Source organism: Purpureocillium takamizusanense, chromosome 10, assembly GCF_022605165.1.
Source record: "Purpureocillium takamizusanense chromosome 10, complete sequence".
Lineage (NCBI taxonomy): Eukaryota > Fungi > Ascomycota > Sordariomycetes > Hypocreales > Ophiocordycipitaceae > Purpureocillium > Purpureocillium takamizusanense.
The window spans coordinates 204,112-227,315 of NC_063077.1; the positions used below are offsets into that span (position 1 = coordinate 204,112).

The 23,204-nt window shown below is 54.7% G+C and overlaps 10 protein-coding genes across 12 annotated transcripts; 6 read left to right on the forward strand and 4 right to left on the reverse strand.

The window, feature by feature from the left end:
• Positions 1-213: 213 nt before the first annotated feature.
• On the forward strand, positions 214-1,343 carry JDV02_009577 (uncharacterized protein; the record flags this gene model as incomplete). Its single annotated transcript, XM_047991247.1, has 2 exons — positions 214-899; positions 956-1,343. The coding sequence occupies 2 exons, from the start codon at positions 214-216 to the stop codon at positions 1,341-1,343; spliced, it is 1,074 nt and encodes a 357-aa protein (XP_047847258.1).
• A 995-nt stretch (positions 1,344-2,338) lies between these two features.
• On the forward strand, positions 2,339-2,704 carry JDV02_009578 (uncharacterized protein; the record flags this gene model as incomplete). The annotated part of the gene is made up of 1 exon (XM_047991248.1): positions 2,339-2,704. The coding sequence occupies one exon, from the start codon at positions 2,339-2,341 to the stop codon at positions 2,702-2,704; it is 366 nt and encodes a 121-aa protein (XP_047847259.1).
• A 1,531-nt stretch (positions 2,705-4,235) lies between these two features.
• JDV02_009579 (uncharacterized protein) lies at positions 4,236-5,832 on the reverse strand. Its single transcript, XM_047991249.1, has 4 exons — positions 5,363-5,832; positions 5,097-5,306; positions 4,849-5,035; positions 4,236-4,785 (listed from the first exon to the last, which is right to left on the reverse strand). The coding sequence occupies exons 1-4, from the start codon at positions 5,575-5,577 to the stop codon at positions 4,303-4,305; spliced, it is 1,095 nt and encodes a 364-aa protein (XP_047847260.1). The 5' UTR covers positions 5,578-5,832; the 3' UTR covers positions 4,236-4,302.
• Positions 5,833-7,620: 1,788 nt separating this feature from the next.
• JDV02_009580 (uncharacterized protein) lies at positions 7,621-9,650 on the reverse strand. Its single transcript, XM_047991250.1, has one exon. It carries the CDS (start codon positions 9,483-9,485, stop codon positions 7,833-7,835), a length of 1,653 nt encoding a protein of 550 aa, XP_047847261.1. The 5' UTR covers positions 9,486-9,650; the 3' UTR covers positions 7,621-7,832.
• A 1,618-nt stretch (positions 9,651-11,268) lies between these two features.
• On the forward strand, positions 11,269-13,767 carry JDV02_009581 (uncharacterized protein; the record flags this gene model as incomplete). The annotated part of the gene is made up of 2 exons (XM_047991251.1): positions 11,269-11,772; positions 11,844-13,767. The coding sequence occupies 2 exons, from the start codon at positions 11,269-11,271 to the stop codon at positions 13,593-13,595; spliced, it is 2,256 nt and encodes a 751-aa protein (XP_047847262.1). The 3' UTR covers positions 13,596-13,767.
• Positions 13,768-14,479: 712 nt separating this feature from the next.
• Positions 14,480-16,822, forward strand: JDV02_009582 (UDP-sugar diphosphatase). Of its 3 annotated transcripts, XM_047991253.1 has the most exons (5): positions 14,480-14,700; positions 14,759-14,963; positions 15,022-15,241; positions 15,302-16,648; positions 16,702-16,822. In XM_047991253.1, the coding sequence occupies exons 1-5, from the start codon at positions 14,659-14,661 to the stop codon at positions 16,712-16,714; spliced, it is 1,827 nt and encodes a 608-aa protein (XP_047847264.1). In that variant the 5' UTR covers positions 14,480-14,658; the 3' UTR covers positions 16,715-16,822. The 3 variants fall into 3 exon arrangements, with proteins under 3 accessions (XP_047847264.1, XP_047847263.1, XP_047847265.1); XM_047991252.1 differs by having other exon boundaries at positions 15,302-16,822; XM_047991254.1 differs by having other exon boundaries at positions 14,759-15,241; positions 15,302-16,822.
• A 24-nt stretch (positions 16,823-16,846) lies between these two features.
• On the reverse strand, positions 16,847-18,429 carry JDV02_009583 (uncharacterized protein; the record flags this gene model as incomplete). Its single annotated transcript, XM_047991255.1, has 4 exons — positions 16,847-17,078; positions 17,138-17,338; positions 17,395-18,222; positions 18,293-18,429. 4 exons carry the CDS (start codon positions 18,427-18,429, stop codon positions 16,847-16,849), a joined length of 1,398 nt encoding a protein of 465 aa, XP_047847266.1.
• Positions 18,430-18,937: 508 nt separating this feature from the next.
• On the forward strand, positions 18,938-19,280 carry JDV02_009584 (uncharacterized protein; the record flags this gene model as incomplete). The annotated part of the gene is made up of 2 exons (XM_047991256.1): positions 18,938-19,162; positions 19,257-19,280. 2 exons carry the CDS (start codon positions 18,938-18,940, stop codon positions 19,278-19,280), a joined length of 249 nt encoding a protein of 82 aa, XP_047847267.1.
• Positions 19,281-21,018: 1,738 nt separating this feature from the next.
• Positions 21,019-22,790, forward strand: JDV02_009585 (uncharacterized protein). Its single transcript, XM_047991257.1, has 2 exons — positions 21,019-22,119; positions 22,174-22,790. The coding sequence occupies exon 1, from the start codon at positions 21,172-21,174 to the stop codon at positions 21,898-21,900; it is 729 nt and encodes a 242-aa protein (XP_047847268.1). The 5' UTR covers positions 21,019-21,171; the 3' UTR covers positions 21,901-22,119; positions 22,174-22,790.
• JDV02_009586 (uncharacterized protein) lies at positions 22,050-22,685 on the reverse strand (the record flags this gene model as incomplete). The annotated part of the gene is made up of 2 exons (XM_047991258.1): positions 22,165-22,685; positions 22,050-22,108 (listed from the first exon to the last, which is right to left on the reverse strand). The coding sequence occupies exons 1-2, from the start codon at positions 22,652-22,654 to the stop codon at positions 22,050-22,052; spliced, it is 549 nt and encodes a 182-aa protein (XP_047847269.1). The 5' UTR covers positions 22,655-22,685.
• Positions 22,791-23,204: the final 414 nt, after the last annotated feature.

A 23,204-nucleotide genomic window follows, 5' to 3' on the forward strand; every position in this document is an offset into this window, starting at 1 on the left:
GGTCAGAGCAATGGCTAACAACAGTGTTCAAGCTCGAATGCTTCGTCGCAGCGCTGCCTGGTTCGTCATGCAGCCCTACAGACCAGAAGTGCCTGTGTGCGAGTGAGCAGTTCAGCAACAATGTGACGGGGTGCGTGACCAAGAGCTGTACGATTAAGGAGTCGCTAAGTTCGCTGAACCCCGATCCGGAGCGCAACTTTGCTACATGTTCTGATGCAGACGGCAGGCACTCTCAACATTACCAAGACCAACTGCGGCGCGCCGATCCGCGACAAGTCGCAGGTATACAGCGACACGGCCGCCGCATTCAGCATCCTCGCGGCCGTCTTCATCGTCCAGCGATTCGCCTACAAGATTTATCAGAAACTCGCCATCTGCCTAGACGACTGGTTCGCTCTTCTGACGATGATCATTGCGGTGCCGGGGGCCATCATCAACGCACATTATGTACCCGCGAACGGACTCGGCCGTGACATATGGACCCTCACGCCGCAGCAAATCACAACCTTCCTCAAGCTTTTCTACTTCCAGGAGATCATCTACGTCATCGAAGTCTCGGTGTTGAAGCTGTCCTTTTTGTTCTTTTATCGACGCATATTTCCTGGCACAACAATACGCTGGTTGGTATGGGGCACGATTGCCTGTAATACTCTCGTCGGTGCCGTTTTCACTTTAGTTTGCATCTTCCAATGCCGCCCGATTCAATATTTCTGGGAGCAATGGGATCAGGAGCACCGTGGGCAGTGCCTCAACATCAACGCAATCGGCTGGTCGAGCGCGGCGATAAGCATTGCGCTGGATGTCTGGATGCTCGCCCTTCCGCTATGGCAGATCAGAACGCTTCGCTTGGATTGGAAGAAGAAGATTGGCGTGGGACTGATGTTTGGCACGGGAGCCTTGTATTTCCCCCGTGATGTTCCCTTCTGCGTTATCGCGACTGACAACATCCGCATAGTATTACCATCGTGAGCATACTGAGGCTCAGATCGCTGCTCGCGTTTCGATCAGACTCGATGAACCCCACTTGGGAGTTCTTTGAGGTCGGTCTCTGGTCCGCCGTGGAGATATGCATTGGCATCGTGTGCGCTTGCTTGCCCTCCCTCCGACTCCTGCTCGTCCACGCGTTCCCGAAACAGTTTGGCACCTCAGCGAGGCGTGACACGGCAAGGTACATACACATGTATGATGCGGGTTCACGACTGGGTTCTCGCCCGAGACAGAAGCATGCGGACGACACGGATGCCTTGCACGCACAAACCTTCAAAGGCGTGGGTGACCGTGATGCGTTCAAGCTCGTGGTCACTCGCCATCTGGGCGGCCTGGATCCTGACGCAAACAAGTAATATCTAATGAATGGCTCAAATGTTTCCATGTATTTGAGAAAGTGACAACTCTCGGGCGTGTCTAATCACGCGTGGCCTGGTTCCCCCCACATTGTGCAAGTGAATGCGGCCGCGTGCTCGCGGCTGTTCCCTCATGTGCAATGTGCTACCCTTGCTGCGTGCGCAACGATCTGCCTGATTCCGATCTTCTAGCCACAGACGCACAAGCCTATAATGCCATGACTCCCGCTTTGACTTTCCATAATAAGATGGCACGGTTCGTGACAAGATCAAGTCCTCCAGGGCGTCATGAACGAACTGTGCGGGCAAAGTCACACTGCACATGGACGTTTCTCATTCATAATGACACTTGTGGTCCGAATCAGCACATCGGACGTTGGAATTTTTTTTAGTGTCTCTAAATAAAGCATGCTGAAGGAGTCTCCTGGAATTTCCAGCCTCAGCTTTACAAAGTGGCTGTATCACGGCCAAAAAAATATCCCAGTCACGGACCACACGATGCTACCAGAGGCACACGCGACACCAGTATGCCTTTGCGATGCAACATTTAGCAGAGTTCAAACCTGTTCGGAAACTTCCATGAGACCAGAGAGCAAAAATCCTTCCGGGGTAGCTGAGTCGCCCATGATGCGAACCGTGTTCCTCTGAAGGAGCCGTTTGGTAATAAAACCTCGCGACATCCGGCACCTATTTGCATGCCGTCTTGCAACACCAACGAAACCTTGACAAGCCTTGAAAAGTCTCGGCACCATGAAAGCCACTGCTCTCATCATCGGCTCTAGTGTCCTGTGTGGCGCGGCCCGCCTCCCTAGAGACGTCGTTGACGGCGTTACGGAGTGTCACGCAATGCGTCTGGCCATGAAATCCACACTCGCCTCTCCAGCCCTGTCACGCCCCTATCCAGAGCTACTTACCTCGTCGACGAAGACTCCGATATAGACAAGCGCCAGCTCGCCCACGGCGGCATAATCACATCGTGCCAATGCGACGAGCATATGGTCCATCACGACACCGACGCGGCCGTCGCGGACCTCACGCATCAACTCGGCCCAGACAGGCGATTCGAGTATTCTTCCATCTACTCGATCCGGGGATCCGTCGTCGCGTTTGCTTGCGGCCTGTTCAAGCCCGCCTGGGCGAGCGCCGCGGTCACCACCAAGGTGCTGGCGCAGCTGACGACGCGATGCGGCCCATATGTCTCCGGGAATGGCTTCCCTCGGGGGACCGAGGCCGAGGGGAACAAAAACGCGGCCATGATTGGGTACATGACCTATCACAAGGGCCTTCACTTTTGCGAAAAGGCCCTCCGCCCGCATGACGACAAACCCATCGTGTGCCTAGTGGAGGACACAAAGAAATAACGGGCCGGCGGGTCGGCCTTGGTGGTCACACCGGAGGTCTGGGGAACCCTTGGGGGGAATGCATTCTGAGCGGGCGCTCAGTCGTGATGTTGACGCAGAGCGTGGGAGCGAGGAACGCGATGGTGTCTCTGCAAGTTGCGACGTCCTCACAGCAACCTCCTGGCTGGTGATGGCCGTGTGTGTGCGATACATACCTTGACTGGGTGCACCAACAAGCACGGATTATACCGCTGACCATGCGACTTTTCTGGGACTATCGGATGGTTCGCGTCTCCGTCGTTTACTTCAATTGAAGAGAGCTATCTTATACCGGTCAAGCCCGACCACCACCGGCCAAGATGAACGCCTTCAAGCACCATCACCGGCTCAACCCCGAGCATTAAACAACGGCAATGATCAAAGCCCAAGCCCAGCGAGCTGTAGCATATGGCTAGTATCCAAAGTACCTTCTCTTTCTCTTTCTTCTCTTGAGCGTGCACGCTGTCTGGTAAAGAAACAAGCACCCGGCGGGAGTCATGCCAAACAACTGGTCCCGCAACATTCTGTGCAGTCACTCCCCAGAAGCACCCAATGTACGGGTACGCCCTCTGTGACCCCGTCCGTAATGTTGTGCATTCAGGTCGCCTCTAAATAGCCCATTGGCCAGTCAAGCAAGACAGCTCGGCTGCAGCCTGGTTTCGCCCCTGGTCGCACCGCGGCCGACATCATGTCTTGCTTCCCTCTTGCTCTTCTCGGTGTCGGCCCCGAACTCATGGCATTGTTCCTTTGCCGCTGCAGATGCTCTCGCTCGGGAAGGATCTCCCGTGGCACAGACTGGCGTGCGGGGGAATGCAGGCCCCTGACAGCGCCAACATCGACTGACTCAAGTGGCTGCCCCTTGCTGGCGTTCTTAGGTCGGATTCTGTAGCAGGCCGCCTCAGAGTCCGTTCTGGAAAGCGCCCCCTTTGCATCCAACGAAAGGTTCTGGATCCGAAGTGCCCGCAGTTCTCCTTGACAGCTGCGTGGCCCAGAACAGGGGGGCCTGCCGCCGCCACCGCCACCGCCACCACCAGCGCCCTCTTCAATCACAGCCCAGGACCCCTCCGGACGACCTGATCCCGATGACTTTTCGTCAAATGAAACTCTTCAAAAGTCTCTGAAAGCCATTTGGAGCACAGATGTGACATGTCGACGCCTCCAGGTGCACGCGACCGGCTAAATGCACCAGTCGCGCTACAGAACAGGACATCTGCCAGCTTCATTGCCTTGGGTGTCGGGATCTAGCGATAGTGAATGGGCAACGAGACTATTGCGCCAGTGGTCGCGAGCTGATGAAAATCACGGTAGCTGGTACTGCTAGGTGCATGTGGCATCCCGATCACTGATGCGTCTTGGATTGAGCGGCCTGAGCTCCCGGGCTATACATATATGTAGTGATAGGAGGCATCGTCGGCATCATAGGCCGTTATAGTAATTAACATAATCATGGGATGCGGGGTCATCTCTTTCATAGGCCTTGGAACTTAGCATAATGGCTAACACAACATTCAATGTCCAAGCAGCTGCTCTCCTGGCTATTACCTCTGTGCTGGACAGAGCTCCTGACGGCAATGACCCCATTAGTATCTCTCCCGCATCACACCATCATCCGATTCATGAGCCAGTGGCAACTCATCGTCGATTTCCCGGCGCCGAGCAAAGCCCCGCTCCCGCTCGACTTTGGAGCCACGGCGCTCCGTCCTGCTAGTAATCACCGTTTCGACCTGGATACCCGTGTCCAGCTTGCCACGGTCACCAACTCCGCCAGCAGTTCCAAGATCACCTAGGTCGTCTGAAGAGGAATCTCCGGGCGCAGCTTTGGGTCTGCTCATGGAGTGCAGCGTGAAGTGGTGCGCCTGTTGACCGGCTCCCCCTTCCTCTCCAGTGACGGTTCTGTTGTGCGATGTCGAGGGGAGGTAAGTGTCGGAGCCTTCGCCGCGTGCTAGACGTGTGATGAGATCCGCCATGGACATTTCAATGTTGAGTTTGACCATGTATGTCACAGGGTGGAACTGTATGTAAACTACCTGGTTGGGTAGTGACATGAGGCCAATGAGCATGCCCTAATTGCGCTTTCAAGTCAGCAGCGTGTCTTGCGCTGTTGCATGTCGGTGTTCGGTACGTACGTCCATGCAAATCGAAAGGACCATCAATTTTGCATTGAAGCTCACGAGCGGTGCGTACTTGATCAACCCATGCTGTATGACAAGCCGTCTCTTGACGGTGCGCAGAAAGTAGTAGTTGAGACCGGCGTCGACAAGCAGAATCAGAATCTTGGAGATGCGATCCCACACATCGTTGATGCGCACAAATCTGTGACTTTGATATTAGCTCAGTCTCATATCGGTTCGAGGCTTGAGCCAGGTGATCGCACAAGTCATTGACTGGCGGAACCGTGTGCGACGGGATCCAGATGCAGAACACGGCGATGTTGATGCATGTGATGACTATGGCGGTCCCCCACTTGAGCTTGAAGATTGTAGTCCGGTGTTCCGCAATAATGGCGATTCGGTTGACGATAATTTGCATAAGTAGCTGGATCTCGAATACCCAGAGGAACAAGATGAAGAAGAGAACCGGGACGCTGTTGGGTGCTTAGATCGGTTACTCTTCTTACAGAGAGAGCTTCTGGACACTCACGTTGGTGATATGACACCGTCCAAGAAAATCCACCCAATGATGCCTATGGCGAGGTTTGCGGCAATCTCGCCCCATACCATGTACACGTAGGCACTCCTCCATGGGCGCTTGTTCCTCTGAGTCTGTTTGATGGCCTGCCACACGGTCAGAAAGCCGAACCCAAGAGTGAAGCCGGCGGCCAAGGATGCCAGCTGAATATCTCCTTTTGAAGCCATGAGAGCTGGTTTGCCTGGCCCAAGGAGCAATGATTCGACACGGCGACGAGGAAACTCTGCGTAGCAAAGTAGCTAGACTTGAGCCTTGGAGGCAGTTTGTTATTTATCAAGCCCATTCATACGGAGGAGACACCATCGGATAATCTGCTCCAGGAGTAATCCCACTTCGGCTTCCGAATGCTGGCTCGCGGCGCCACTCAGTGGAGGTATGCAAGCCATGGACACGGACCTCCTCTACAAGCGTGTCAAGAGAAGATCCCTGTCGATCAAGATGTGCCACGAGTTCACGGGTAGAGAAAGCAAGTAAAACGCCTCCTCAACACCCGCGTGTGATGGGTCAGGCTCCTGCCCTGATACAGCCGACAAAACATCACAGGCAGGATGGGCGTCGCTCAAAGCAGACAGCGAATGCGGGGAAGCAAAGGGCTTTCATTGTGCGGCTGAGCCTGGCAAGGGTTGATGCTGCTCAAACGTGGCTGCTCCACGCCCTGATACGCGATGGGCATGGTGCTGATTCCCACGAACCAGGTACAGAAGCTCTCCAGAGTGCTTCCCAACAAAACCGCCGTACTGGAGCCACTTGCCTCGTGGTGGTGGCGGCATTCGGGTCAGAAAACGTGGCAAGTGGCGGCAGACCGGACGGTTTCTGCTAGTGAAGCAGGGGCAAGGATCGCCAGCATGGTGTCGGCGATAATTTCGCTACAGGGGCAAGCGTCCTCTTGGTGTGGTGCCTCATTGACCATCGTCTGAAGAAGTGGCTAGGGCTTCGCATTCGCAGTGCATCACACATGTACACTCTCACAAATGCAAGGTGGATGTGAGCACGAGGTCCCGTTGTCGCTGCCTTCCTAGTGTTATCAAGCCGCCATGCGGTCCTAATTCGCAATCGTGGCATTCAGAACCAAACTACTTTATTATCCCATCGTCTCTGTCTACTTGGCCTTTTCCGCGCACTTTATGCACTTGCTATTGCTCACATAATATTTTGCGTACAACCTGAGGCCCCTTTCGCAACTGCCTACGTGCATCTCTGGGTCATTTGGGTGGTCCTTCCGGACCTCGGCGCATGGTACGGGCGTTTCCGCGTAGCCATACTGCCTGCTTTTGCAGCCTGGCATGCAGCAGCGATAGTAGACTAGCTCCTGATTGCACATGGTGAGTGAATGGCTTGGAGAATATCTAGTTCAGAAGAGAGCTGGCTGATGCCTTTGACGATTTTTCCTGTTTCGGGTTTTGGGGGGTTTCGTGTGCTCGCTTTATCTGGATTCTAAACCGAGATTTAAATACGCCGCCGAAAGTCGCCGTGAAATCAGAAGCAGGGGGCAGACATATGTTGTTCAAGTGCTATTGCGACGGTTAAGCTGCGTGCATCGCGAATGAACACGCTGCAGTTGGTGTGCGTGCAGCCGTGACGGTCTGCCGCGGGCCCTGCTATAGGGCGAGCCCGCCGTAACAACTGTCACAGTATTTCCAAATTTAGATAGAGTTGCCCAGGAGTATCATCATTATTCGCATAACAACTGTTACGCAACCTAATTCACTAGTAAGACTAGAGACGTGAGTCCGCCGGTATCTACATGTGAATGATTATGACACAAGGCAATTATTGAAGTGGTGGTTCCGCCCTCTCCCGCTGTTCTGTTCCAACCGGTCTGCTGAACGGGTGCCGCTCTACGAGGAACGAACGACAACTCGATACCGAAACTTTGGGGATCGCTTCCAGTCTCTACTCATGCGTGCGGTCAAGACAAGACTTCTGACGAGCGGAAGTTGGCAGGGATGGAGAGATGTCAAGGCGGCGGGCATCTGCATCAGTAGGGTTACTACACTACATCGGCGTCAAACACATGGGACGAACATCTGTGCACCCGCGGCACTGCAAGGACATGGGCAGTTGCTCCACTCCACGGATAGAAATGCACTGTTTCATGGAAACACTTGACTTGGCTGAAGCATTGTGGCTCGTTATCTTCAATAGCGATCGTGGCGTTGAGCTGGTCAGCTGCACATTGTGACACTCGCTGCATTACGACGCTCGAAGATCAGTCGTGTCTGCCATTGAGAGCTGTATAAAGTACTGTACTTTGTACAATTGTCTCAATGACTTTTGCCGCCGATGCCGCTGTACGCGGGCCTGGAGCAGCAATGGTCATTTGCCGGCCCCCCTGCAAGCGCCACAGTCGTGCGTGGCCCGAAACGCCCCTGCAAGCTACAGCTTTTCCATCATCATCACGAACAGGCAGTCGCCCCGGACACTAACTTTGAACGGCCTCTGCCTCGTCTCTCCTATCCCCGCCACGGCGAAGCATGATTGTGGGAGCTACCACCATGGCCACCACCGTGGCCGCGATCGCACAACTCAGGCACATGATGAACCCGTCCGTGATACCGCCCATGTACGCCTCCAGCACGGCCGGCGCATCGTCGCCAAACGTCTCTCTTATGTTCAGCGCGCCGTGATGGAGGACATCCTGGCCATTGAGTTTCGGGGCCACGCGGCTCAGCGTGCGCAACAGGCCGTTTGCAAAGATAGCTTCACCTGCGGCCATGAAGACAGCACCACCGGCGAGCTCGAAGAACATGGTCATCCCAACAATGGCAGAGATATCCTTGAGGGGTTTTGCTTTCTGGTTCGCCACTAGAGGGACCTCCATGGCCATGCCGATGCCAATACCGACGACAGCCTGGTAGCCGATCCAGCTTGGTGCAGGCGACTCGGCGTCGAGCACGTAGATCAACGCCGCTCCGGCGACGGATAGCATGGAGCCGAGCAAGAGAGGCTGCGTCCATCGTCCTGTCCGCCCCATAAAGGACGTGGACAAGACGGTGAACAGGGAGACGGCCACAACGAGCGGCATGTTGCGCAAGCCGCTATCCTGCGCGCTCACGCCTTGAACAGCCTGGAAGTACACTGGCAGGAAGTACAGCAGCGGGAAGTAGGTTCCCGAGATGAAGAAGGTAAAGGCGCAGTTTGGCCACACGGGCCACTGTGCAATGAGGCGGGTCGGAATGAGCGCCCGCTCGCCCATGGACCATTCATTGAGCACCAAGGCGGCCAGAAAGATGCCTGACAGGGCAAGCAAAGTGATGATGTAGTCTTCGCTCCAGGGAACAGATGTGCCGCCGTGCTGCATCGCCAGGGTGAAGCACGCCACGGACCCTGTTGTCAGGATGTTGCCCACAAGGTCCAGCTCGAGCAACAAGCTTTTCCAGCAAACATCCTTCTGCGCCCTCTTTGCAGACTTTGGCGTCGTGAAGGAGGTAAACAGGCACAGCAGCCCAAGCCCACCAATGGGCAGGTTGATCCAGAATATCCAGCGCCACGAGAGGTGGCTCGTGAGAACACCCCCGACAAGAGGCCCGATCACGCTCGCGCAGCCGAATGTGGTCCCAATGATGCCGATGCACACCGGCCGCCAGGCCTCGCTTGTGATGAAGGCAATAATGGTAAAGACGCCCCCGATGATGCCAGACGCGCCGATACCAGAAATCACGCGGCCGATCACAACGGCGGCGCTACTAGGCGCAGCGGCGGACACGATGCATCCAATCTCAAAGGTAAGAATCGACACGGCGAATGCCGCCCTGAGGTCAAAGATGCCATAGATCTTGCCCCAAGTTGCCTGGAATGTCGTCTGTGTGAGAAAGAACGCAGAGCCATACCAGGCAATGTCGCCTAGGGAGTGGAAAGTGTCGCTGATGGCCGGCACCGCCGTAGCCACTATGGTCATGTCCAGGGCTGCGAGGAAGCAGCATAGCATGAGGCTCCCGATGATGGCAAGGAACCTGAAGCCTTTCGGCAGTGGCTCGACCTCCGCATCACTTGAGTCGTGATTCTGGTGCTCTGGGGCTGGGTCAGCTGGGCCTGATTGACGTAGCGGAGATCTCTCGTCAGGCGGGATATCCATGGCGAGCCAGGTCAAGGTGTGGCGGTAAATGAGAGGGGCAACGGCACAACGCAATACGGTACTGAGCGAGGCTAGTCGTTGGCACAGATGTATGAAGTAGGTCGTTGACTGCGGCGTGGGCTGGCCACAAATGGTGAATGGTGGAAAGTCTTAGGGTGCAGATTGATGCAAAGGTTTGGCAGCCATGATGCTTTCGCGGCAAAGTTTTCGACCGGCCGACTATTATGCACGCATGGATCCGAAGTTGCATGCCCGTAACTCCGACGACAACCCATACGTGGTCGGGTAGCCAGTACTTACGTCCCTCTGCACCATGTACCTTCGTCGAGCATAGCATCAATGCAAGGAGTCGTCTCATCTCCTCTCAAGGCATGACCTGCAGCATCCTCCTCCCCCTACGGTCAAAAAGCATCGGCGGCGGGACTAAGCCTGTTAAGTCATTCCAAATGTCGAAGCCTGTGCCGTGCTGATCCCCGCAAGAGAACGGCGAGTACGTGTAATGCGGGCTGCGGCTACGGTGAAAGAAGTCTGGTGGCTGAACAGCTAAATGCAGCGGCTACTACCATGGTTGCTCAGACCGTCTTGACGAATGATGTGGGAGAACTTTTCCCAACGGTCGTTGGCTTGATGTCTTGTATTATTCATTCCATCACGCCCACGCCCTCCACTTGCAGAAACGAGACAACGTTGGAAAAGGGATCGGCATGAAGGGGGCCAGGGTTCACCACGGCCCGTCCCATTCGGGCGTCAACGCAGACTAACCCTCTTGAAACCGAGCCGCCGCCTGCTTGCAGTAGTTGCCGCTTGCTGCGTAGTTTGCTTTTTGTCCTGCTCAAACTAGTTTGGCAATTGTGCTACTCCTGAGCTGAGCCGTACAAACATAGTCACGACGTGCACCCAAGTCGCCCGAAATGGAATCGTGCCGCTCCGTGGAGACGGACGTGGGCCGTTCTAGTTCTATCCAAACACAAGGGCGCCAAGATGTGACGCCTCAAAGCTTCATGTACACGTAGGTCACCGACAAAGACAACACATCTACCACTACCAAGGTTCATCTATAGTATAGCACCATTATAGTGATTTTCGTCCCATAAGTTTTTTTAAAAGAATCGTATTTAATGCAAGACAACATGAGTTATGCATTTACGTACCATCTGGCATCATGAAATGCATGATATAGATATGCTATATCTTCCTAAAGAATTTCATTAATATACAATAGTGAGTACTCTAGCTTTCACTACTATAATGTCGCTATAGAATTGAATATATACTAAGCCGTCCGGATCTATTACGATAGGCGCCATATCACGGTTAGAGATCACTGTATAGAGTTGCTTGAATGTACTTCCATGGAATCGGGAAACGCCCCAAGTTGTGCTGTACCGACGACCTTGCTCCACAGGAAGGCGGCTAAGGCGCATATGAGGTGGCTGGGGTTTCAAACCAGCAGAACTGCCCTGATATGCTTGTGGTACGCCGAGCTTTCGCGGCCACTTCCAGCTGCGAACCTGGGTTGCAGCAGCCGGCAGGCCGGGTCTTGTGCTCCAAGCGTTCGAGAGCAGACATGCTGCTGCATCCCGAGTTGGGGGGTTTCACAAGCTGCTGATGTTGGAGCCAGAGGATCAACACGCTACATATCCTTCCCACAAACTATATAGCAGCAGCTTTGGCCGGACCCCCCAGTCGACATGTCTACCGATTTGGGCTGTGCGATTCCCCAGAAAGTTGCAAATATATACATTCCTCCCTGCCTCTAAATCACTTGATTTCCTCATTCACCATGCCCGAGATCTACCACATCGCCCTTATCGGAATCGGCCACAGGGGCTACAAGACGCACTTCGCCAGCCTGCACGGGTCGCCCTCCGAGTCGATTGTAGCCGTCTGCGATGCCAACAAGCAGACGCTGGGTCAATTCTCGGGCAAGCACCCTGACATTCCAGCCTACGAGTCTATTGAAGAGTTACTGGCCCAGCATAAGCCCGACTTCGCTCTCGTCTGTCTCCCGCACACTGTCTACGGCAAGTGTGTCGATGCGCTTGCCGCAGCAGGTATTCCAATTCTCAAAGAGAAGCCTGCAGCGAATAACATCGAAGAGTATGAGGGCTTGCTAAAGCTGCCCGTGCCCATTGGGGTGACGTTCCAGAAGAGATTCGAGCCGAGGTACCACCAGCTAGTCAGCCTCTTGCCTCTGCTGGGACGGGTTGTCTCCTTTCGAGCAGTTCTCGCAAGAAACATTGAGAATCTTGCGTCGAGTTGGAGAGCATCTGGAGTGGGAGTTGCCGTAAGTCTTGCTTGTCCCTAACAGGCCCCAACTCCCTAGGCTATCTGGCACGATGTACTGACTACATGTAGGAAGATCTGGGCATCCACATGATTGACATCATCATCTGGCTTTTTGGAGAGCCGGACTCGGTCAATGCCGTTAAGATCGATGCTGTCAGACAATTCCAGAAGTACAGTGGCGATGACATTGCCGACATCTCGTTTAAATGGAACGACAAGGCCCTGATTGGCAACGTGCACCTCTCCCGAGTTGCCCATGCTGACGCGGAATCGATCACGATTACCGGAACGGCCGGGACCGCAATACTCGATAATCGTAGAGTCACTCTGGTGGACGCCAGCGGTACTCAAATTGTCTCCGTTGAAGATACGTCGTCGAAACGAATGGTCGTGAGGAGGATGGTGCGAGGGTTCGGCGACTTCCTTCAAGGCGTGACGACCCGATACGATAGCTCTCTTGAGAGCCACAGAAGCACCGTGAGAGTCTTGGACGCAGCAAAGCTGTCTTTTCTCTCCGAAAGGGGCGAATACGTCCCCATTGGTCGGGAAGGGCAAGAGCATTGCCCATGGCCCATCATCACGCCCGAGATAGAAAAGGCCATCGTCGACCAGGCCCATTCTTCACTCTCCATATACAACCGCTCCAACATCTACGAGACGTTCGAGGATAGGTGGCGCAACCTCCACAACGTCAAGCATGCGCTCGTCTGCAGCTCCGGAACGGTTGCCATCCTGCATATGTTCGAGGCGCTGCAGCTGCAGCCTGGAGATGAGGTTCTGTGCCCTGTATACACCTTCTTCGCGACGGCCACGCCCATGCTGCAATACGGTGCGGTTCCCGTCTTCTGTGACTCGCTGGAAGACGGAAATCTGGACCCGGAAGAGATCCGCGCCCGCAGCACATCTAAGACACGGGCGGTGATCGTCACTCACATGTGGGGTCTCCCCTGCCGCATGAAGAAGATTGTTGAGAACGCCAAGTCGGTCAACGGCGGCATCAAGGTGCTTGAGGATTGCTCCCATGCGCACACGGCCACGGTGGATGGCAAGATGGTGGGCACATGGGGTGACATGGCGGCCTGGTCGCTGCAGGCGAAGAAGAACATCACGGGCGGTCAAGCGGGAGTGTTTGCCACCAACTCGACCGACTATTACGCGCATGCCATCATCCACGGCCATTTCAACAAACGCGCCAAGCAAGAGGTTCCCGAGAGCCACCCCCTTCGCAAATTCTGGCTGACAGGTCTCGGCTTGAACCTCCGTGCCCACCCCCTCGCCATTGCCATGGCCAATGTCCAAATGTCGAACCATGCGGTTGCGCAGAAATGGCGTGAGCACTGGGCGCGACGTATCATCAGCCAGCTGCAGGTTATCCCCTTCCTTCGCATGCCCGATGTCGTCAACCAGGGCACGGATCGACACGCCTGGTACGCGTTGGTGATGCAGTTTGATGCATCGCAGGCGCCTGCAGATCTCACTCGCGACGGGTTCGTCAAGCTCTTGACCGACAAGGGCCTTTCGGAGGTGGACATCCCGCGCAGCACTGGTCTGCTCAACGGCCTGCCGCTCTTCACGGAGACGGCCAAGGCCCTGCCCAGGTTCGGCACTCCGGGGCCGTGGGGAAAGTCTCAAGACACGAGCGAGTTCCCAAGGGCGCTGGCATTCTACAACGCCGCCATTAAGCTGCCAGTGTGGTCGCGAGGCCAGGACGAGGTGATTGTTGACCGATACATCAATGGCTTCCTCGATACTGCCTATGAGCAGCTCCACGGCACCTCTTCCCGGCCCTCAAGACGCACCTTCTTTCAAGCCAGGCTGTAGAAGGGGGCAATTTGCGATTGTTAATTCAAAGCGCATCAATGTGCGCCCGTGATCGCGCTGACAGCTTCAATGGTCCCACGAATCCCCTGCCCAGATCAATCTAGTTTCAATCGTTCGTCTCAAAAATAGAGCGTGTAGCGGTGCTGCTGCGTTGTAAACAGAGGTAGCCAGGCTCGTAAAAGTCCGAGTACATGGGATACTCTTTCGGGAAATGGATGCATACCAGGCGGACGGTCTCATAGCATTGCCAATAGAAAAACTGCACGTATTCGCAAGCATTCCCAGCTTTCAACACGGGGCCGCCGCCCGCGCCGCTACAATTTCGCACGGCTGTCCGTAGGTGGGGGGGACTCGGGTAGTGATTTACTCTCGGAAACGGTCGATTAGAGTTCACGGTGCCTGTGCCGTTCGTCTCGTTGCATCTTTTCGCCTCCATGTTGTCTCACGATGCCTGCAGTTCTCAACAGGACATCCCTGCAATGATGCGAAGACTTCTGCACGTGGGAGCTGGCCGTCATACTTGGATGGTGTCTTACTAGTATGTAATTTGTTCAACAGCGGCCGGCACTCTCCCAAGACATGCATGTCGCCTTCAACGTTGGGTGTTGTACTCGCATCCCCGCCCCAAAGTATCTGGTACATGTGCCGGCTTTCAGCGGTCCCAGCTTGATCCAGAGTCCAGACGGACAGACCCGCTCTGGATGAAGGAAGGCGAGCCAGGGCCTGCAGTGGCCGCGGCGCTTGTGTCACACCAGCCCCTCTCCCGCCCTTCTGAACGTTGTTGGTTCGCACCCTTGTTGGTGCCAGACATTAACTACACAGCGTCACAATGGAGACTTTTTAGGAACCATCCGGCCTGGCTCGAAACAGTGCTGACCGCTGACCTGCTTGCTGACTGATGGGCGCCGCCGATGAGGGAGAATGCGGCCAAAGCATCTCTACTAGCGAGCATCAAACTCTGAATTCCCAATAGTCGCAGTTCACGGGATACCAACCCTTGCCGCCGCCCTGCGACGTGCATGTCCCGTCAGCATTTCTGGGCCGCACCCGCAGAATTGCAACCATGGCTCTCACAGAACTGGCATTCTTGCACTTCAACGACGTGGTATGTAGGTGCAATTCTTAGCTTGCTTGAGGCGCCGTACTCACTGATGAACCCCTAGTATCACATTTCCAAGCAAGCGAGGATCGCCCGGTTCCTGACGCAGTTGCAATGGTATCGCAAGAAGCACGCGCATCTGGCCCCTTACACCATTTTCAGCGGTGATGTGTTTTCACCCTCTCTCGAGGCATCGATCCTTCAGGGTGCCCATATGGTCCCTCTTCTGAGAGAACTCAAGATCGACCTTGCGTGCTATGGGAATCATGGTACGAGACATGTCCCTCGCCACTGGCCGAACATGCCCTAACAAGATTGGGGATCTAGACTTTGACTTTGGCGAGCAGAGGCTCTCTGAGCTTACCGCGGAGACGAACTTTCCCTGGCTGCTGTCCAACGCGTTTCGACGCAGTAGTAGCACCACGTCCGACCTCTATAACGGCACAGAGCGAGGGCATGCCGACGGCCGTCTGCTCGCAGGCGCTGTCAGGTACCACACGGCCGTCCTTCAAGGATTCAAGGTGGGCTTCTTTGGCCTCGCCGGCACGTAAGACCTTCCTTTCATAATCGACTGCCTTGGCTGCGACTGACCAACTGCGACGCGCAGCGACTGGCCTTCAAACTGTCGTGAGCTCCCCCACTGTACGATCGCGTCCCCTGTCGACGTCTCCCGGGCATGCGCCCGCCACCTGCGCCAGAGTGCGAAATGCGACCTTGTTGTAGCCCTCACGCACATGCGACTGGCCGAGGACATCGAAGTGTCCGAGGCGCTGCGAGCCGGACCCCCGCAGGAGCGCGTCGACTTGTTGCTGGGCGGCCACGATCACGAGCTGCTGCGGCGATATGGCGGCGAGGTTTCTGCTCAAAGCAAGAATCCAATGGTCATCGACTGCAGCCATGCTGCGCGGCACGACTCCAAAGATCCCGTAGGCGAGGTCCCACAGGCACGTGGCGACATCAGGATCGTCAAGAGTGGCACCGACTGGCACTCCCTCTCCTTCGTGCGAATGTACGTCGGCCGCACAGCCGGTGGTGTGGCGACGCTCGAGTCCGTCGCCGTTGAGCAGATTCTGGACCTGTCAGCCGTCCCAATGGACCCCGTTGTTCTATCAGACAACGAAGCGCGCGTACGAGCCTGTTTGCGGGGCGTCAATGATCGTATTGATGAGCTTGGTGCAGACCCCTTGGTACATACCACTGTTGATCTAGAGGGCACTGGCACCATCATCCGCTCTTCGGAGTCGAACTTGGGCAACATGCTGGCCGACATTGTGCGCGCATATTATCTGGTCGACATTGCTCTTGTCAATAGCGGCAGCATTCGATGCGGCAAAGTCATCCGTGCCACAATTTCTGATGCGCAGTCGGCTGGATCCGGCAAACCACCTTTGACAGTACGGGACTTGATAGAGATTCTTCCCTTTGACAACGCTCTCATGGTCAAGCGTGTCACCAGTGAAGCTCTGCTGGAGGCACTGGAGAACTCATTCTCCGATGCCCACACAGATGGACGATTCTTCCAGTATGCCGGCCTGACCGTCGTCGCTGACTGGACTCAGCCAGAAGGCAGTCGTGTTCTGGAAGCATGGTTCTGCCCAGACAAGAGCAGACCAGAGACTCGCACACGTATTTGTCGAGGAGACGGTCGCAGCTTCACGACTGCCATGATTGCTTTTATTGCCGAAGGCTTCGACGGCTATACCTGCTTCAAGGATCAAGAAACCCTGGTCACCGAAGAAGGTGCCATCACCGACACACAGCTGCTGCTGCGCACACTCGGTTATGGGCATCACGAAGAGGGCGAACAACATGACGAGGCCGTGGACGAGGACGAAGCCCGTTTTAGGCGTGCGCGTGAGGTTATCGTGACGAGCTGGGACAGGTTTGGCCTGCCGGTGGTATCACCAGTCGTTGAAGGGCGCATCACTATAAGAGGGGATCGTTCAACGTTCACGTAAGTTGTTGGGTCAGTTTTTTACATTATAGAGCCGAAGCTGAACTTCAAAGCCACAAACTGTAGAGCTTTTGATCCCCACGCACGTACAATTTTGCCATAGAGGGTTGAAGAAATAGATTCCCCGCTATGTAGTAGTGCATATCAATGAAAATAACGGAGCGTATGAGCCAGTTTCCTCCGCGTACGATGCATATCCTACTCGTAATCTTCCGGTCGTGGAATCTCATCCGTGGTCAGCGCCAGCTTCGCGGCAACGTACACGGCGGACTTGGCAGCCGTGCGGAGCTTTTTCCAATCACATCGTCGCAGGCTGTCCTCTCTAAGGACATGCAGCTCGTCGGGATTACCAGGAGGCCCTCCGGAGATCCCGCTGCAAGGTATACCGCGTTTCGTGAAGCCGGTGTAGTCGGACTCGGCCGTTAGAGTGCTGTACCACATTGTTAGCTTGCACAGGATGAGCCAGTCGCCGTTTTGGCCAAGTCATACGTGAATTGAGGGGATATTTCCTGGCTGCGCAGATGCTTGATAAGCTCTTTGGCCCCGTTGATGTCCGCTTCGTTGTTTCCATGGACTGTGTAGTTGGGGGTTTGGCTTGCCAATCTCTCGTAGTTGAAGTAAAACGCGATATTTCTCGCTTCCCAGTCGCTGAGCTCCGACAGGTAATGACGAGACCCGGCGCTGCCCTTTCTGGTTTCGTTGTAAGAGGACAACACTGGGGCAATGGAAGTGGTCATGGTACTTACTTCCCAGCTCCCCACCAAGCGAATCGCATTGCGTTTGTAAAGTTTCTGTGGTGCGCGAAGCAATCCAAGACTTGCATGACGACCCCCGCGCCGGAGGCGTTGTCGTTTAGACCCTCACTACCAGGGAAGCTGTCCAGGTTGGCTCCAACCATGATGACCTTTCTGGGGTTCCCTTCCTTGGTCTGAGCAATGACGTTCCAGCTATTCCGTTTCTCGACGACGGCATCGACTGTGAAGTTGACTCTGACGAGACGGCGCTCTTTGAAAGCGTTGCTCAGCCTATGGCCATTCTCTCTCGTCGTAATTCCCGCCGGCACCATTTTCCCAATATGCTCTTCCGACGTGACGGCATCCTCAGTCGGAATCTGCTGGAATGTATTATGATAGAAGATGACTGCGCGGGCGCCGTTTTCTGTCGCAAGTCTAAGCTTCTTGGCAAGAGGACAACCGCCTCTCTCCATGAGCACGATCTTGTCGGTGGCATTGATCTTTGTCCTGTCCCACTGTCTTTGAGAACAGAATGTTCGGCTGGTGTCGTTCAGTGAGGCGTCGATAAGCCGCGCGTAAATACCCTCTGGCGGCGTGGCAGTGTTGTATCGGAGAGATACAAGCGTATCATCGGAGACGTCTGCCGTGTTGAACTTGATTTGTCGCGTCTCTTCAAAGAGGTGTGAAAATTGCTGTATATGTACCTTGACCGACTTGGAGTACTGCTCCAATTGCCCAAGGACAGCCTGCATCGAAGCGTTGAAGCCAGCAGTTCCAAAAGCGCGGTTTCCGCCATGTGCCACGGCCGCTTTGCTCAGCATGCGTACTGTCGTCTTAGCCCTATGTCGGTCAACAGAAACCCTCACTCAAGTACTTCCGGATGCAAAAACAGCGATGAAGCATGGCTTACTCTCTAAACTTCATATCCAACATCTGCTCCGGTTTTTCCAGTGTCCACTTATTCTTCACCTTGTCCTGGGCCGTTGTCGTCGCCCTGGAGAGGCAGGCCACATGCGCTGCAACCACGTACACAGCCTGGACAAGCATCGTGGGGGGCTACACGAGTCTGTGATATCAACACCGGGCGATCAAAGTCATTTGAAGGCCATGGAATATGAGTGAGCAGCACTGGCAGCACCAGGCTTTAATTTCTTTAAATACAAGGCTTACTTCGAATGCATGACGCAGCCTGCATGACAGGCGCGGGCACCCACGTGCAGTTACCGATACATCATCATCGAGTCGATATCTCGACATCTGAGGAGTGCCATGCTTGCTGCAGCTGCAAAGTTCGATCAAAGGATATCCCCACTGGGCTGGCGGCTGTAGGAAAGGATAGACTCGCGCGTTGGCTTGACTGGCACACGCTTTCCGTTTCGCGTAGCTGATGCGCACACGCTGCAGCAAAGGAGTGATGATAGACTTTACGGAGGCTGTCATACGTGCATGAGTACCCAAGCATCTCAGCGTGGCGGATGATCCAACTTACACAAGCGAGAGGCCCTTGCATGTGCTGGCTATGATGCCGTCAACATGAAGGTACATGTAGCGGTCCATGGGCCAGCTCATGGCCCTCAAGTGGCGGCACGCGGGGCAGGCGTGTATCTCGTCTAACAGGCTATACGTGCAGCGCGGCGTGCACGACCACCTCGTCGAGGAGCTCGTGGCGCAGACGTCGAAGCTCAAGGTCGGCCACGGCATGGCCGAGGGCACGACTATAGGGCCCATCACGACACCGCGGTCGCTCGATAAGGCCGAGGACATAGTTAAGGACGCGCTAGTAAAGGGCGCTAAGATAGTGCTAGGGAATGGCATGCGCATAGATAACAATAATAACAGCAGCAGATACTTTATAGAGCCGACCGTTATGATAGGCGTTACCGACGATATACTTATAAGCGGAGACAAAATCTTTATGCCGTTACTTAGCGTATCTTTATTCGATAGCGAAGATAGGGTCGTAGCGAGAGCTAATAATACGAATATAGGGCTCGCGAGCTATATCTTAATAAAGGACGTCAATAAGCTATAGAGGATATTTAAGAAGCTCGAGGCCGGTATAATTAGACTAATATGTTATACCCCCTATTATATTCCTTTTCTTTTATCTCTATAAGTTTTAAGTTTTATCTATAGTTTCTTTTTTCGTTTTACCCTTATAGTCTTTATTTTCTTTTATCGGAAGAGGGGAGGGGAGGCATAGAGTATGCGTGCGTGCGGCGTCTAATAAACGCGGACTTAGCTATAATGCGAATGCTAGTCACGATCGACCATTACCTTATAGTATTCCGTTCCCGCCGCCGCCGAGAGGGACTGATACGTAATATCCTCTCGTGATAAGGCGATAATATAATGGGTTTTATCTAAGCTATTGCCTTTCTTCGCTATGGCCAAGGCTCATGCTCTTAGTGTGAACCGTGTGCTGCTGCCTACGTATATTACATAACGTATATTAAATATTATTTAGTAATGACGCGGAATACCTAGGTTCCTCTTTATCTACAAAAAGGACGATTGCGGAATATAAAATCCTCTAGATGCCCGCGTAGTAATGCCTACTGGGCTATATTTCCGTAGCCTCTATCGGTTAGATATATCCTCTATATATCTGCTCCTCTTTACGCTATGAAGTCACCTATCGCCCTCCTCAGCCTTTTCCTATTTGCCCAGACTATCTCGGCTGCGAAGGAGCGACAGACGAAAGAAGAGGTCGAAGCTATGCTTCTCGCACATAATACAAACCTTAAAGGCCAGGTAAACGTCCTTTTTACTCGAGTCATGGCTTCAAGCAGCTAATAGTTATACCGTATACTAGTGTGATCCGTGGACGCAGATATGCACCGTATACGGTCGGAGCATGAGGACAAGGACGTTAAAGCAAAGGAAGGGAGAGACGACCTATTATTCGTCGCAGTTGGTCGAGCGAAGGCGGATATGTCTAGATTACTCGGTATGTCCTCCCTCACGGCGTAATATCGAGATTGGATACCATATTCCGGACGCTAAAACGCATTACTACCCAGTGCGTTACGGGGGTTTGTTGGGCTTCCTGGCCAAATTTGGACAAGGTGGCGGACTGGGTGCAATGCGCATAGGGCATGCTATTTGGACACCGCGTACGAAGTAGAACGGGGCCTTGAGGCGGCGGCTCCGGCCGTTGGGCTGCACGAGCATCGCAGGCGCCCGCCTATACGGGCAGTACTTGCTCAAGACTTCGCGAGAGAGGCACGAGAAGTTATATATTCGCCAACTTATAACTTGTTGACCGTACCAGGTAGACACGAGTTATCAAGCTATGACGAGGTCCGTTCGTGTGGCATCGCAGTCCGGCATTGTCAGGAACCGTTCGCTAATACCCTAACTTCTGCCACTTCGAGCTTTGTCCCTGCAGCTCATCCCGATGCCCAGTAACCCGCTTCTTAAAGCAACTTGGCTTCCTGATGCTGGCCTCCATAATGTGCGTACCAGGCTTTTACCACGATTGCTGTTTCCCCTTGCTGTTACCTCAGCAAGACGCTTAGGCAAGCCCTGGAATGGACCGACCACAGCGGGGCCAGGGTACGGTTGGTTGAACTTTTAGGGCTTTTAGGCTCCCGTCGCCAACGGCAAAGGGCGCGGTGTGGGCCCAGGCGTGCTGGGGCAGCCTTCGCGTCAGATCATCACCGAGCACGTTGCAAAGTTTCATTGCTTATCGAGTCAACAGCCTTTCTCCACGTGGCAGCGTCTCTCTGTGCCTGGGATTTTACGAAGCTCGCGCGCCAACATCTCCCTCTCCTCTCCTCTCCCGTCATGAAGACATTGGGCCTGCTCGGCGGCATGAGCTGGGAGTCGACGACTACGTACTACCAGGAGGTCAATCGCCGCGTCCGCCATGTCCGAGGCGGCTTGCATTCCGCTCGATGCGTCATCTTCTCCTTGGACTTTGCCGAGATAGAGGCCCTTCAGCACGCCGACAGGTGGGAGGAAGCTGGCGAGCTTCTCAACGACGCGGCGGCCAAGCTGAAACTTGCGGGTGCAGACGCCATTGTGCTGTGCACCAACACCATGCATTTTGTGAGCCAGGGCATCGAGGCGGCGTCGCAACTGCCCCTCATTCACATTGTCGACCCGACTGCCGAGCGCATATTGGACTCTGGCTTTAGATCCGTCGGGTTGCTGGGCACGCGATTCACGATGGAGAAGGATTTCTATACGACACGGCTAGCGGACAAGTACGGCTTAAAGGTCATCGTTCCTGATGAGTCTGACCGTGCCATTGTCCACTCCGTCATCTATGCGGAGCTTTGCAACGGCATCATCAGTGAGGCTTCGCGACAGGCGTACAGCAAGGTCATCGGGAACCTTGCGAAAGCTGGCGCCGAGTGTCTGATCCTAGGCTGCACAGAGATTGGACTGTTGGTGGACGAAAAAGACTGTGAACTTCCAGTCTTTGACACGGCGCAAATACATGCCATTGCCGCCGCTGATTGGGCCATGTCAAGTGAAGTTGCTGCACATCACAACGCTCACCATGGGTAGCTAGCTGTACGCGGTCTTCGCAGCGGGATTGGGCTGTGTTGGGGGGGGGGGCGGGGGTGCTGGGATGCACATGAGGCATTGACACGATGAAGAGATGACACAGGACGATCGATTTGCTTCCAAGTACAACTTTTCTTCTTGCTTGTCTCTTAATGGCCCCCTGCTGGGGCGTTGATGTAGAGTCCGTCTTTGGGGTCGAGATCCGTGGCTGTCGTTCTTGTGAGTAAACGCTCCGAGCCTGTGCAATGTGGCAAAGCTACTCACGTTTATAAGGGGCCTGAGAAAGAGTCACGCAGCTGAACGGAATATGCCCTGCCCGCAGCATGTTGAACAGGGAGGCGGTCAAGTAGGCGTCCGTGAAGGAGATGCTGATGAGGAAGTGGTTCCAGGTATCGCGGGTGGCGGCGTCGGCGCCTCTCCCGGGGATGAGGCGCATAATGGGTCGTCTGGCTTCGTGCGCGTCGATGACTTCGAGGCTGGGGCACAGAAGCCTGGCCTGCAACTCTGACTGCAGGCTTCTTCCGTGGGCGGTGCGGGAACCGACCCAGCAGACCTCAATCTTGTGCTCGTCGGCGGACCGCAACAGCTGCGTCCGCACGCCCGCCTTGTACTCGGCGTCTCGCAAGGTGCTCGCCGGGTCGGGATCGGGTAGTGGGCCTGGGAAGCCAGGGATTCCCGACGGGTCGGGGCAGATGACGGGGCCGTCGACCCCATCCACCACCATGCTCTGGCTCTGACCCCTGGGCAGGATCATACTGGACGAGTGAAGTGCCTGTGTGTGTTGGCGGCCGTCGGTAAAACACTTTCGGTGCCGTACGAGGTGAGCGGAGGCAAGGGGACGGCTGCTCTGTTATCATGGCGAGGCGAGGGTGGCCGTTGGTCCCCCTGCGGTTTTATATCTCGTAGCTGCTTGGGACGCCTTGTCGGCAAAGAATTTGTCGCACATGCGCCATGTGATCAACGCGCTCGAGAGAATCGAATTTGCAATTACAAGAGAAACGGGCTAGGATGTAAACTGTCCATGCTTTTATTTCTCTTATATAAGAACTTGTCTCATCCAAGGAGGCGCATCTTTGCCGTGATTGTATGCTTACACGGCATAATACAACCTGCAAGGGCCGCCCACGGAGCAGCGGCGTGGCTCCTGCATTCTGCGGTCCTTGCACAGTGAGTGATACCGATATCTCTTCTTCCTTTTTGCCGGTTTATTTTTGCCTCACACAAAAAACGTGATCGGCTATTTCGTATAAACGCGCCGCCGCTCCGACGCGCGTTCAGCGCATGCACTCACGGATGCAGTGTTC